Here is a 13,989-nt window from a genome sequence, read left to right on the forward strand (position 1 = left end):
CCGGCGGTCAACCCCAGGGCAGCGTGACTGGAAAGCTGGTTGGTAATATACGAGTGCCTATTGTAACGTGCACAACACTTGCAACATCTATTTCCTGACGTATCGCATGCAGCATCGCAAGAGAAAATGGGGCGCATCTCCCGGCTGCCTGCTTTCTCGTACACTGGTTTCCGCGACCTTCCAAAGGTCGTGTCTCTTTTCCGTTCCCCTTGACATACTCTCCTCACGTCTATGCCCAGACACCTTTTGTCCTCTATGCCTTCCACAGCTTGCTGACGAGCTCGGTGACGCCAACGTCGTTCGTCTCAAACTCGTACAGGCCCAGGCCGACCAGCGCGGTGATGGCGTTCAGGCCCCAGGTGAGGCCCTTGCGCAACTTGGGGTAGCCCCACGTCGGCACGTAGTCAACGAGGATGGTCGAGAGACCCATGTGCGTGTGCACGAGGACCGTCGCGCACAGGATCGCGTCTGTGGTCGGGTTGAGTGAGCCGGCAGCAAACGGCGCCAGTGTCAGGGGGACGAGGCCGGCGGCGACGAGCCGCTCAAACGTCCAGTGATAGGAGCCGTGGCTCGCGTCGGACGCGGGGATCGGCTCGGCATCGTTCACTGCGCAGGTCAGTACATGTGCAGAGATCGGCATCGTGGCCAGACGGAGTGTAGCAGCGTACCGGTACCGTGAACGATCTCTGGGACGTTTGGGTTAGCATGGGCAACATGTCTGTGACTTTTGCTAGCTCGTTGCCAGAAGACTACTCACGAGGGCCAGGCGGCAGCAGGTTTCGCCGGCTGGAGGCGTGGAAAGCCGCCACGCCACAGATTTTCTTCAGAGCTGCCGGGCTCAGGCGGATGGTGGACGAGAATCGAGAAGCAGGTGCTGCCATAGAGACCGTCTGCCGAAGCAGAGCTGTGCGCGCAATGGAAGCCATGCTGGATGTGTGTGTGGTGGGCCCTTCGGGACGAACGACTGTACGAGCGAGACGTATGGCTTCGGTGGATTGCGCGTCCCCGTAGTCGATTGAATGGCCCGTCGTCGAGGCGGAGGTGTCGTGAAAATGCCGTAAAAACACAATGACGCTGGCAGAGGAAGAAGCCGGGAGCCGAACATGGAATTGGCCCGAGGATGTGAATAAGCACGTGCCATGATTGGTTGCACTGGTCGGCTGCGTCGGTCCGGGGAAAGGAACATTGTATTGCCGGGGAGCGTGGAACGCACTTGTTAGCCAAGCAAGGCCAGCCAATCAGGACGAGGCGGCACTTTTGTATGGGGACCAAAAAAAATGAAGCTTTGGTGATGGCCGATTGATTGGCCGTTGTTTCTGAGAGCAAGCCGGAAGAGCGAGCCTCTACCGCAGACAAGAAAGAGGAAGCATGCCCCTACCGGCTGTCACGCGGCGATGGCCAGCGCCAGGTGCCCAGATCTGCCGGCGATGTGCGCGTCAGCTGTTTCTGGAGCCGCAACGGCGCAACGTCACGGGCAAGTCGTTTGCCAAGTACGGGCCCAAGTACCAGGCCAAGATCGACCAGGCAGACGCGGAGTGGGAGACGCGGGCGGCCCTGATCGAAGGCGGGGGGGCCAAGGCGATGTGGGACATCTTTGAGGAGCGCGGCTATGTAAAGGATGTTGCAGGGTGAGTATCGGGTTCCGTCCTGTTCTGGCTCCTCTAACTCGAGACAGCAACCGGGAGGACATCCGGAAGCTGCTGACGCAGAAGCGCATCGGGGCATACGTGGGCATCGACCCGACGGCGCCGTCGATGCACGTGGGCCACCTGCTGCCGCTGATGCCGCTCTTCTGGATGTACATGCACGGCTACCGGGCGGTGACGCTGCTGGGCGGCGCCACGGGCAAGATTGGCGACCCGACAGACCGGCTGCAGAGCCGGGCCGAGCTGAAGAACGCCACGGTGGCCATGAACATGGTCAAGATGCACTACCAGCTCAAGAAGCTGTGGGTCAACGTGGAGGCGCAGGCGCGCCGCTACGGCTACGAGAAGACGTGGGCCTGGCGTCGCGGCGTGCTGCAGAACGGTCACTGGTGGAACAAGCTGCCGATGCTCGAGATCCTGCAGCGTCTGGGCGCCGGCCTGCGCATCGGTCCCATGCTCTCGCGCGACACCGTCCGCCGCAAGCTGACCGAGGGCGACGGCATGTCCTTTGCCGAGTTCTCCTACCCGCTCATGCAGGCCTGGGACTGGTGGCACATGTACATCAGCCAGGGCATCCAGATGCAGATCGGCGGCTCCGACCAGTACGGCAACATCGTCACCGGCGCCGACGCCTTCAAAATCATCCGCGCCTCCGAACCAAATCCGGCCTTGAAGCTGTCCTCCGGCCTCTTGCACGATCCTGTCGGTTTCACCGTCCCCCTCCTCACCGACAGCTCCGGTGCCAAGTTCGGCAAGTCCGCTGGAAACGCCATCTGGCTCGACCGCTTCCAGACTCCCACCTTTGATCTCTACGGCTACTTCGTCCGCCGCCCCGACGCCGACGTCGAGGCCCTGCTGCGCCTCTTCACCTTCATCCCACTCGACCGTATCACCGCCCTGATGGAGGACCACACCGTCGATCCTGCCCGCCGTCTCGCCCAGCATACCCTCGCCTTCGAGGTCGTCGCTCTCGTTCACGGCCTCGAGCTCGCCACCGAAGCCCGCGACCGCCATCGGGCCATGTACGATAAGAAAAAGCTGACTAATCAAAACGACGGTGACGACGCCATCATGGCCACCACCTCCGCCACCACTGTGGCCACAGACGCATACCCCCGTACGCTCAACCAGGCGCCTCAGGTTGACCTGCAGCTGCCGGCGGCGCTCTTCCGCGCCGGCAAGGTGGCCCGCATCCTGTACGCGGCCGGCATGGTCAAGAGCGTGTCCGAGGGCAACCGGCTGGCCATCCAGAAGGGCGCCTACGTCGGGGCGTCACCCGGCCAGACAGCTCACCACAACAAGGGCATGCCGCTGACCCAGGTCGACTTCACGCCCGTGCACCTCTGGTACCCTGAGGACACTAAGAACTTTATCATCGACGAAAAGTACATGGTGCTGCGCAAGGGCCAGCACAATGTGCGCGTCATCGAGATCGTCAGCGACGAGGAGTGGGAGGCGTCCGGTCGCACGTATCCGGGTCAGCCATATACCGGCAGGGTGCGCGAGCTGCGCGAGCAACTCAAGATGCTCAAGGCCGGCCTCAGCCAGATCGACGGGAAGAACGGGAAGAACGGGAAGAACGGGAAGGACGGGAAGAGCGGTGGTGATGGTGATGGTGGTGACGACCAAGGCAAATTGGTCTTCCCCGATGAGAAGACAGAACAGGTGCGCGCCCTCGAGGAGGACATTCGGCAAGAGCTGTTGCGTCAGGACGGGAAATGAGGACGCTGGAAGACGTCTTGTTGACGGTCACGTGAGCTAAAGTAGACTCGGCGATGTCCGTTTGAAAAGTGAACAAATTAGAACCAACTCCTCAAGTACAAACAAATCTCAGCGATACAGAATCTTGACGTCGCCTGGCGGGAAGCGCTTGAGCTTGTCAAGGATCTCGACCTCGGTTAGGTTCAGCTCCGTGGTGATCTGGTCAAAGTGGTGGTTGCCGTCGGTGTAGCGCTGCAGCGGGTCGGACGACGAGGACGAGCTGCTGCTGCCGCTGCCGATGCCGGGCTTGGGCGCAGCCTGTCCCGTGACAAGCGCGGCAATGTACTGCTTCGACACGGCGTACTTGTGGACGCGGTAGAGACAGCCCTTGATGACGCCGAACTGGACGAGGCGGCGGACGTCGACAAAGCGCAGCACGTCGAAGCCGGCGTCGGCGTGGCCCTTGAGCCACTCGGTGACGGTGCGACCGACGCAGAAGCTGGTCATGAGCCGGACAAGGTCGAAGTTGCTGACCCGGGGCGGCCGGTGGTGGTCGTCGGGGTCGTCGGGATCGCCGGCCGCCGAACCAGCGGAAGGCAAACTGGTCTCCACCTGCTTAGTCATCCCGTACCCCAGGCCAGCCGATCCTTTGCTGTACGGCCGCAGACAGACGTAGCGGGCGCACTCGTCGACGATACCGCCGACGTTGGCGACAAAGTCATGGATTCCCGGCCGCGGCGCATAGCACGAGCCAAAGAGAAAGAGGTCCAGCAGCAGGATGGTGTCGTAGTACAGCAGGTGGCGTAGAGCGGCCCGGCACAGCTCCAGCGACACGTCGGCCTCGTAGGCGATGCGGCGCACATCCGACACGCCGTCCATGTGAGCGATGACGCGCTGCAGCGTCAGGTCCCACGACGGGTCAACGATCTCGGCCAGGCGCATCTTGGGCACAGGCACGTGCCAGCCCTCGACAGCCGGCGGGTCGGCGTGCTGTGGAAACAGCTTCATGTTGATCGTGTTGGCATCGTCCACCGGAATCATGCACTCGCCGTACAGGTTGAGGTCCTCCTTGATGATCTCCAGCAAGCTCTGGATCGACCGCCGGTGGTACGGGCTGTGGTGCGTCCCGATGGCCGTCGTCGTGCCAAAACCGCTACCTGCTCCCAGTCCGGCTCCTGGACCAACTCCCATTCCAGTCCCCATTCCGGCAATTGTGTTGTGTCCCGCGCTTGGGGGGGCGCCCATCATCTGCCCCAGCAGCTCGTGGCGTCGTCGCAACGGAGTTTCCGGTGGCAGTGGCGCCTGGGGCGTATTCAGCCGTCGTCCTCGTGATCCCAGCCCTTCCAGGTTGCTCACGCTCGTGCTGATGCTGAGCCCAGCACTGTTTCCGACACCGTGGCCGGAAATACGGCCCAATCCGTCTCCAATGCTCGCTCCAAGTTCTCCCATCCCCCCTCCTCCTCTTCTTCCCTGCTCCCGTCGCTCCTCCCGGCTGAGAAACTCGTTCTGCTTCTCCATCTCGGCAAATGTCGACGCCAGCCGCCGCACCACCTGCTCGTACGGTCCCTGGTCGTCGCCGCTCTCCACCACTATCCCAAAGTTGAAGATGAACTCGTTCCGGTCGTACTTTGCGTCGCGGATCGCCACCGGCAGCCCCAGCACCGTGAACCGTCCACTCGGCTCGCGTGCCGCCACGTACCGGTTGAAAAATGCCGGCCGCGGAATCACGTACTCCTGCATCACTTCAAAGTCGAACAGCGCCTTGCCACGTCCTGCCCGATGGGCCCCGCTGCCTGTGCCGCTCGCCGACAGAAGCCCAGATGCCGCTGCTGAAGCTGAAGCTGCTGCTGCTGCTGCTGCTGCTGCCGAGCGTCCTTTCCTGTCATCATCGTCGCTCCCATCGCTGTCACTGTCGTCGTCGCTGTCACTGTCACCACCGCCTCCATAAAGCCCGCTACCACCACCACTGAAACCGCCACCGAAACCACTACCTCCTACCCCTGCACCATTGTCGCTCTCGCTTTCATCCGCCGCCGCCACAGGCACAATGCAGCCGGGCGGGCTCTGTGCTACAATCTTGGTTCCTGCAGGCACCAACTCGTCAGAACCCGTCACCACTGTCAGTCAGTTTTCCAGTCTATTGCTGTTGGCTCACCCTTCTGCGGCAGAAACCGCGCGTAGAATATGCCGTGGATGGGCATGGCTCAAACTCGGTCGGAACCCTTTTAATTCGCGTGAGATTGCTGTGCTCTCTTGCCTCAGCTCCCTACTGAAGCACACACCCCTGCGTGTGGAAGCGTGACATGAACAAGCCCATACGTCGTATGTCTGAAAGCTGTATGCAGTCGTTGTGAGCTAAGATGGCGCGCAGAAATTGCCCCGCTTCAGCTTGAATTACTGTACACTGCAGATCACTCCTTCCTCAGGCGTTGTTGCTAGCTTTATACTCCGTAATCCGTATTCACTGAACAATAAACGCACCATCATCATCGAAAGTGCAATTATCTACCTGTGCAGCCCCAGTCGTCCTGCTCTTTTCTGTCGTCATCGTTGATTACGAGAACAGTCTTCCAGTATCGTACATCTTAGTCACCCAGCAGATGCTGGATCGCCCCTTGTACGCTTCCTCCGCTCCGCCTAAGCGCAGCCACGTTCTGGTCAAAGTCGTAGAACCCCATGTCGTTCAACTGCCGCAGCTGCTCTGCATAACGTTCTTCGGGCGGCCGGTTGTCGGCCGGAGCCGGCGGCGCTGCTGCCGCTCCAAACGGGTTGGCACCACCAGCGCCTCCAAACATCTGCATCGCCTGCTGCATCATCTCGGGCGTCATCTGAAAGCCTCCCGGCGGTCCTGCACCGAACAGCGACGCAAACGGGTTGGCAGCCGCAGCACCAGTGCCAGCACCGGCAGCTCTAGCCTCTGGTCCACCTCCCAAACCAGCACCCACCTGGTCGCTGGCTGCACGAGCCCCCGACTCTGCTCCTGTGCCAGCTGCTGCTGCCGTTGCTGCGCCCGCGGCTGCGCCACCTGGTGGGCCGTTGGCAAAGAGCATCGACATGAACCGGTTCATCTCTGCTGCGCTGTCTCCAGCACCCGCACCCCCACCCGCACCCCCACCTGGAAAGCCACCGCCACCAAGCTGCTGCAAGAAGGGATTGCCGAAGGCCCCAAACGGGTTGGCCGCCTGCCCGGCAGCAGCAGCAGCATCACCACCGGCCGAAGGCGAGGATGGGGCACCATCCGGCGTGTTGTCCGTTGCACCCGGCGCCGGAAACGCACCCTGGCCGCCGCCCATGGACCGCCGCATGCGGCCCATCATGCGAATGTATTCGGGATCGGTCAGCATCGAGCGGAAGAACGGCGACTGGATGAGCTCGCGGGCATGGGGCGTGCCGCGCAGCGCCGGGTTGTTTTGAAGCAGAAAGTCGACAAACGTGTCATTGTTGAGCGCCTCGTTCACTGACTGCGCCACAGCAGGGTTGGCCAGCATCTCCGTCAACTGGTCCTCCGACGGCAGGTTCATCTGGCGGATGAGTCAGCAGAAGCGTTCCGGGGAAAACAAGACAAGCAAAAAAGGGTTTACATACCCCACCGTCTGGGCCAAAGATGTCCTGGTTTGGAAGCGGGGCGTGGCCAGCAAAGCGCGCGCCCGTCAGGCCGGCCAGGAGATTGTTGGCCGGCGTGCCAGCGGCCATGTTGGTGGGTACGGCCGGAGCCGGGGCAGAACCGCTAGCCGACGAGGCCGCAGCCGTTGGCGGGTGATTGCTGGCAGCGCTCTTGACCAGGTGCAGCGTGTTGCCAGGCTTAATCTTGTAGGACCCCAAGGTGTCGTCGTTCTTCATGACACGGCCCGAGTAGATGAGCCGCTGGCGCTCGACCGGAATATTCTCAAACTCGGCCGTGGCGAGCTTGGTCTTGAGCTCAAGCACCGAAGCCGATTCGGCCATCGTAATCATGTGGAGGCCATCGCCAGACGTCTTCACCTTGAATGTGATCTGGGCATCGGACGAGCCCTCGCCGTCGTCCGCCATGACTGACGGCTGGAGGAGGGGTATCGGTGGGATAGGGGAGGAGGAACCGCCTTTTTTTCTTCTCTTTTCCGTCAGTCGTCCTCAGTCTGAAACGAAGGCAAAATCTCCAGCGGTCGTGGGGCTTTTATCAAGACGCGACCAAAAAGGACGCAGTGGGCGAGATTGGATGGGAAAGGGGAAATTGTGTGACGGTGGCAGGAGGAAGCAGCAAGGAGGGAAAGCTCCTTCCTGGCGGTGCAGGTCAGAAGGCTGTCCCGATGGAGAATTATGGGCAAGGACCAGCCAGAAGATGATTAGAAGAACCCCAACGAATGAGGTGGAAAGGTGCCTGCCTACTGATAACAATGTGGCTAGACGGACCAGCAAGCAACTAAGCTGCCTAGCACTGTGGTACGCGGGCCAACTTGCAAACCCCGCCGCCGAGACCCTTCTCTTTCTCGCTACGCCCTTACAACCTTTAAGTGCATGTTCCCCAGCAGGATAGGAGCCGATTGTTCCACACCGTTGTAAACCGGTTGCGGGGAAGTATCTGCCTCGGCAGCGGATGAGGATGTCCAGTCACAGTCCAGTACAGTATTTCGTATGTTTATAACCTGGACATGTCCTTGTAAATCTACTACTTTAAGAAGTCTAAACAGCTCGCAAGCTTAATATACTTTGTGATATATTAACTGCCTCTTACTGTGTGATCGTCACCGTCATGAAGGGCATACAACTAACAGAATACGTCAAGGTATTTCATTATGTCCTATTCCCGTCTCTACCATCTCTCACCCTTCTTCCAGGGCCCGGACGGACTGGCCGTCAGCAACCTGCCCGATGTACAACCTGCACCAGACCAATATCTCATCGCCGTCCACGCCGCAGCGGCCAATTTCTTTGACATCTTGCAAATACAGGGAAAGTACCAGAACCAACCACGTACGATTTGCACACCCATTTTTCTGTCCCTTTTCTCCTTCTGCTCACATCGCTCAACTTGCTTCTGTTCTAGCCTTCCCCTGGGTCGCCGGTGCCGAGTTTGCTGGCGTCGTGCTTGCGACACCGACTGGCAGTCAGCTGGTAAAGCCTCGCTTCGCCGTAGGCGACCGCGTCTTTGGAGCCAGCCAGGGCGCCTACGCCACCAAGGTGTGTGCCACCGAGAGTCAGCTGTGCCCCGTGCCGACCGGCTGGTCGTTCAGCGAGGCGGCCGGCCTGTTCGTCACGGCACCGACGAGCTATGCCGCGCTCGTGATCCGGGCCAACATCCGTGCTGGCGACTACGTGCTGGTGCATGCGGCTGCTGGCGGCGTCGGCCTCGCGGCCGTGCAGGGTGAGTGAGGAGCCGGTTGACTTTCGAGAGATCCTGCTCACAACGTGCAGTCGCCAAGGCGTTTGGGGCCACCGTCATCGCCACGGCCGGCACCGCACGCAAGCTGGCCGTGGCGCAGGCGTTTGGAGCCGACCACGTGATCGACTACAAGGCGGAGGCCAACTGGCCCGACGCCGTGCGCAAGCTGACGCCCAATGGCCGCGGCGTCGACATCGTGTTTGACCCCGTCGGGCTGGTCGACCGCAGCACCAAGTGCACGGCCTGGAACGGGCGCATCCTCATCGTCGGCTTTGCGGCCGGCAAGATCGAAGCCGTCGCCATGAACAAGGTGCTGCTCAAGAACATCAGCCTCGTCGGCATCCACTGGGGCGCCTACACGCGCAACGAGCCCGACCAGATCCCCGCCGTCTGGGAAGGCCTGCGCTGGCTGATCGACCGCGGCGCCTTCCGGCCGACCGTTTTCACCGACGGCGAGCCGTTTGTCGGCCTTGATCACGTTCCCGCCACGCTCAAGGCGCTCGGCGGTCGCGAGACCTGGGGTAAGGTCGTCGTGGAGATCCCACAGGAGGCAGAGAGCAAGCTGTGAAGCGGTTGCGCGAGTGCGCACGGCAAAGTCACGTCCGCGGCAATATTCATGCAAGGACTCCAGTCGTCACCAGACGCGTACGCAAGCTGCCGAAAAGCGGCGTAGCCGTGCTGAGAACACACGAATTCAGGTGCCTAGAAACGAACTGTATAAAACTGGGCTGGCTAGAAGCGAGCTTAGCAATACGCAGACACACACAGAGAATCTTTTGTAATTGTACACAATAACAGTTCTGCCTAGGAGGATGGTTGGCGTGGCTATCTCATTCGTACGATGCCCTTCCTTCGAAGGTCGTATTTGGAGCCCCTGGCGCCTTGTGTTTGAGAATCGGTTTCGAGACACTCGTGTACGTAAGCGCTGAGAGGAGGCAGCCAGAATGGAAAACGCGCGCTTCGTCAAGAATCGAGAAAGACCGATCTGCGCGTGCTTTAGGCGGCACAAAGACGGCACTTTCTTTCCACGGATTAGGCCTCCATATTAAATCAAGTACTTCGTACTCCGTAGACCCCAGAGGATTTGCCGATATAATGCGACAAATCACGCTGTGGAATGTTTCTGTCCCAGACGCCCCTGCCCAATAGATACCCAAACCCGTTCTTTCCCTCGCCATCACAAGAACCAGCGCCTACCTCGATATGACTATCCTTCTCTTCCAGACTCCGCTGTCGTGAACAGGCCGCACTTCATTCCAAAGTCACTGGAAGAACTAACAGCCACATCGGGTTAGCTCAGCCGCGCCCAGCTTGTGGCCCCGTCAAATCCACCGAAAACCGCCAGCTATACATCTCCATTCAATCCCCTGTCATTAAACAACAACGAGCACAAGCACAAGCAAGCATCATCACAAGCTTTTCCGCTGCGCTCCTCTGGGATCCCTTCACATAGCCAACCGACAAAAAACGAAGACATTACTTGGATTCGCGAACTCTTCGCCTTCACACCGGCCAACACCCGTGTTTTGCAACCTCGATCGCCCTAAATCTAGAACAGCTGGAATCTGTTCATTTCGCCCTTGCACAAGCACATCCGCCAAAATGACACTCAAGGAGGAGTTCGCTACTAGAAATTTCAGTAAGTATTACTGTCCGATAGCGGCGAGCAGATGCGCCAGACGCTAGAGAGGGAATGCGAAAGACCACGGCCGAAACGAAACGAACAGTTTTGCTGACAATATGGTATCATCATAGGCATCTATGGACAATGGTACGTTTACCCCTCAAGAACACCCCGCGCGCCGCCACGGTGCTTCTCGTGCTCGTGATGGACACGAGTACATGAGCTGCGGCGGTGCTTGTCGAGCTCCGTATGGCAGTATACCACGCCCTCTTTGACCGGCCAGCCGGCGCGCGCAATGCCGGAAGACTGCGCAGGGGGGGGGTTGCGGAATATCCAAGCTTGATGAGGCAAGATGCTGACCGCTGTGCAACTTAGGCTTGGCATCCTGTCCATGATCCTGTGTTTTGCGCTGGGTATTGCCAACATCTTTACGTTCCGAGTTGTCACCATTATCTTCAGTGTCATATGCCTGTACGCTCCCAGACATCTGTCGCCCTGTCTCTCCACACTTTTGGCTGTGCGTTTCGCTAACGTTTTCTACTTTCCCAGCCTCTCCTCGTTTGTCATCCTCTTTATCGAGGTTCCGCTTCTGATGCGCATCTGCCCAACATCGTCGACCTTTGATTCCGCTATTCGCCGTATCTCGACAAACTACATGCGCGCAGCCGCCTACGGAGCTATGGCGGCGATCCAGTGGGTGAGCATAGTTGGTGGCAGTTCTAGCTTGATTGCCGCTGCTGTGTTCCTTACCATCACGGCCTTGTGCTACGTCCTGGCCGCCGTGAAGGGCCAGGACTTTGTTGGCAGCAAGACGCTGGGTGGTGCCGGTGTGGCACAGATGATCGTATGATTTGCGCGTGAAGACAACGATGGCAATCCCGGGACCCGTGGAGGAAAGGGACCGGCGCACCGCGAGAATGCGAAGTAAAAGCGAGTTAGGGAGCGGGCTCCGCAAAGAGAGGGGAAGGGCCGCGATTGGAGCCACCATCCACAGGTGCGAAGAGACGGCGAAAATGAGGCCGCAATGACAAAACGACACGACCAATCGCTTTGGTGGAACCTTTTTGAAGAGAGAGAGTAGCATCACACGGTGGCGGGTAGGAGAGAAAGTTGTAGGACGGCGGACGATACGAGAGGGCCCCTGACCATGTCCTTGTGTAACCCGCTTCTTTGGGGCTTTCTGTTAGACGGATATCGGGGGAGGAGGCGAAGTTATTTCTCTCCTCATGTATTGTTATGTTTGGGACGGGTTCAGGCGTCTCGAGGACTTTGTTCCATGTTTTTCGCTCTTGCAGAGGATATCTTGTGAGGTTATTATTGTTTTGTACAGTTCAGTGCAGCCTTGAAACTATTGCCGGGTGTTAGGCCATGCTTGACAAAGCGACGAAACCAACGATAATTAAAGCACTTTGTAGAGCTTGTATTTGCTGTGTGGTGGTTGAGCAAAAGCTGTTTACGCTGGTTACATAAGAGCCGGGCCCCACTATAGGCCGCTAAAAAGTGGCAGCCCAGCGACCATCATACAACATAAACGGGCTGTTGAGCCTGCCACAAGCGAACCTGTTTTTCGCATTGTCTCGTCTCGCAGCGCCGTCTTTCATTTCACAACCCTTCATCGTGTCGAAGCAATGGAGGTTGCTAACCCCCGCCGCATACTCGCAGTCTCTCTGGTTGAGTCGCAGGAGCACTTGTCTACAGTCATAAAAGGTGCCTCATTCGTCGTCCTGGAAGCAGGGAGAGAGTTGGTGGTATACTGACTCGCCACGCCTAGACCTCACTGGCGCGTACCCAGAGCGCTCGGCTGGAACGGGCTCATTGGCTGGGACAACGCAAGAACTGTTTCTAGACACGCCATACTACTCGGCGCGAGTGCCTGTGTGGCTTGACCTGATTGGAGCTGAGGAGCAGGCAGAGCAGGCAGAGCCGGCAGAGGATGTTCCAGCCGTAGGAGAGCCGGCAAAGGCTTCAGAAGAAGTCCCGGCACAAGATCATGTCACAAATGCGAAAGGGGACGTTGACGGTACTGCTGGTTCTGGCGCTGCCGCCGCCGCCTCTCCGATGACGCCTCGGCAATGGGCCGACGCTTTCCTGGAAGAGGAAGCGCGCGAGGTGAGAGCAGCACTGGGTGGTGTGGTAGTGGTATTGGAGATGAATAGCAGCACGGGTGCAGAGGGTGGGCCGACAAGGCCAAATCGCGTCGAGCAGCAGCGTGATCTCATCAGACATGTTGGCCGTCTGATCCAAGAGGGATTGGGCGTGGCGGCCCTTGACGACAATGACGGAGAGGAGGCGCGGGAGTATTACGATGACTCCTGGGACGGCGTCGGACTGGTGGTCGGCATCGCGCCTCGGGGCACTGGTCCGCCGCTGGCCGAGGACCTGCTGGCCGAGTGGGAAGATGCCTGCATAGCAGCAGGCCTGGAGTTTGTGCTGGTAGCCTCGGGTCAGGCAGCGACGAATGAGTTTGGCGGTAGGTTTCTGTTCTTCTTCTCTTGATGGCAGTAATCTTACGGCGTATCCAGAGAAAACGGGCATTCCTCGCGTGCTAGAAGCACTACAGGCCAACGACTGGAACCAGGCAGACGGACTGGGCCTGGATGGTGATGGCGTTGACGATGGCGATTTCGAGTTTGGGGCTTTTCAAGATTCGGACCGCGAGCTGCATCGTATTGTCAACCGCGGTGATGGTGACGGGAGTCACGACGACGGCGACGAGCTTTTTGACCCCGAGAGTCTCGACTTTGGCTTTGACCGGACCGATTTTGCCGGCCTACGTGAGGCTATCTGGCGGCAGAGCACCAGGACTGTCGAGGGTGGTGCCGGGGACCAGGATGCTGCCGGGGCCGTGGAGGACGAGGAAGACGACGGCGTGCAATCAGTCGAGCGCATGATGCAGAAGCTGCTGGCAGCGCGAGACCTGGGTGCAGGGTTGCCACCAGACCAGCGGCGCCGTTTGGCGGCACGGGCTGTGGGAGAGGTGATGCGGGAGCTCTGAGGAAGGAAAACAAGAGAGCCATGCTCGATCTTTCAGGTCGGCGCTCTTCATGCACTCTCCACTTGTCCTACGGATCAACATCAAGGTTTTGCCGCAAGCATCTCTAAATGGCCCTCTGTTACCCTCATTGAATGGCGTCGAGGACGCGCTGAGACGGGCGTCGGAGCTGGGAAGCGACGGCCTTGCAATGTGTATGTTTGGTCGACGCTTCGTTCTTCATAGAGCTCGGCCAGTCGACGAGTAGATAGGGTTGCCAGCGCCGTTTCCCACTCGCACACCACACAAGCCAATAAACAGGTTGAGAAGGCCATGGCAACAAAACACAGATGCCCTTTGTGGACGCGGCCGGATCTGCGGCCAGAAGCTGCAATGCGGACCGCAAGCGAGTCACCAGGGGCAGCCATTCGACGGTCCTGCCTATCGGTTGCCTGGGCCAACCGGGACGCAGAGCGAGGCGACGGGCCAAGGACGAGCAGACGAGAGAACGAGACAGAACGGAGAAGCCATGTGGCCCAGAAGCGCGGCCACGTTCTTTCTTTTCGATTTTCTTCCAGCCGGCCAACCAGGCCTCATCTTGCTGCTGCGGGCTGCGAGACGCCTGTCGAGAAGGGTGTGGGTATCGAGAGTACTCGGCATCGTGACCGGGTGTCCGGCCTTGATCATC

At 59.4% G+C, this 13,989-nt stretch overlaps 7 protein-coding genes across 7 annotated transcripts; 4 read left to right on the forward strand and 3 right to left on the reverse strand.

Annotated features, from left to right (window-relative positions):
- Window positions 1–253: 253 nt before the first annotated feature.
- Window positions 254–926, reverse strand: CMQ_623 (succinate dehydrogenase subunit; the record flags this gene model as incomplete). The annotated part of the gene is made up of 3 exons (XM_014317702.1): window positions 254–606; window positions 669–686; window positions 758–926. 3 exons carry the CDS (start codon window positions 924–926, stop codon window positions 254–256), a joined length of 540 nt encoding a protein of 179 aa, XP_014173177.1.
- Window positions 927–1,368: 442 nt separating this feature from the next.
- CMQ_459 (tyrosyl-tRNA synthetase) lies at window positions 1,369–3,368 on the forward strand (the record flags this gene model as incomplete). Its single annotated transcript, XM_014317538.1, has 2 exons — window positions 1,369–1,628; window positions 1,676–3,368. 2 exons carry the CDS (start codon window positions 1,369–1,371, stop codon window positions 3,366–3,368), a joined length of 1,953 nt encoding a protein of 650 aa, XP_014173013.1.
- Window positions 3,369–3,476: 108 nt separating this feature from the next.
- On the reverse strand, window positions 3,477–5,548 carry CMQ_478 (nitrogen permease regulator; the record flags this gene model as incomplete). The annotated part of the gene is made up of 3 exons (XM_014317557.1): window positions 3,477–5,140; window positions 5,354–5,464; window positions 5,503–5,548. 3 exons carry the CDS (start codon window positions 5,546–5,548, stop codon window positions 3,477–3,479), a joined length of 1,821 nt encoding a protein of 606 aa, XP_014173032.1.
- A 384-nt stretch (window positions 5,549–5,932) lies between these two features.
- CMQ_1287 (ubiquitin-like protein) lies at window positions 5,933–7,376 on the reverse strand (the record flags this gene model as incomplete). Its single annotated transcript, XM_014318366.1, has 2 exons — window positions 5,933–6,868; window positions 6,933–7,376. 2 exons carry the CDS (start codon window positions 7,374–7,376, stop codon window positions 5,933–5,935), a joined length of 1,380 nt encoding a protein of 459 aa, XP_014173841.1.
- Window positions 7,377–8,119: 743 nt separating this feature from the next.
- CMQ_953 (alcohol dehydrogenase) lies at window positions 8,120–9,274 on the forward strand (the record flags this gene model as incomplete). The annotated part of the gene is made up of 3 exons (XM_014318032.1): window positions 8,120–8,297; window positions 8,371–8,688; window positions 8,739–9,274. 3 exons carry the CDS (start codon window positions 8,120–8,122, stop codon window positions 9,272–9,274), a joined length of 1,032 nt encoding a protein of 343 aa, XP_014173507.1.
- Window positions 9,275–10,308: 1,034 nt separating this feature from the next.
- Window positions 10,309–11,180, forward strand: CMQ_669 (clathrin-coated vesicle protein; the record flags this gene model as incomplete). The annotated part of the gene is made up of 4 exons (XM_014317748.1): window positions 10,309–10,345; window positions 10,462–10,477; window positions 10,706–10,801; window positions 10,880–11,180. 4 exons carry the CDS (start codon window positions 10,309–10,311, stop codon window positions 11,178–11,180), a joined length of 450 nt encoding a protein of 149 aa, XP_014173223.1.
- Window positions 11,181–11,958: 778 nt separating this feature from the next.
- CMQ_1149 (uncharacterized protein) lies at window positions 11,959–13,325 on the forward strand (the record flags this gene model as incomplete). The annotated part of the gene is made up of 3 exons (XM_014318228.1): window positions 11,959–12,037; window positions 12,102–12,800; window positions 12,853–13,325. The coding sequence occupies 3 exons, from the start codon at window positions 11,959–11,961 to the stop codon at window positions 13,323–13,325; spliced, it is 1,251 nt and encodes a 416-aa protein (XP_014173703.1).
- Window positions 13,326–13,989: the final 664 nt, after the last annotated feature.

The sequence above is a fragment of the Grosmannia clavigera genome (genome assembly GCF_000143105.1).
Source record: "Grosmannia clavigera kw1407 unplaced genomic scaffold GCSC_140, whole genome shotgun sequence".
Taxonomy (NCBI): domain Eukaryota; kingdom Fungi; phylum Ascomycota; class Sordariomycetes; order Ophiostomatales; family Ophiostomataceae; genus Leptographium; species Leptographium clavigerum.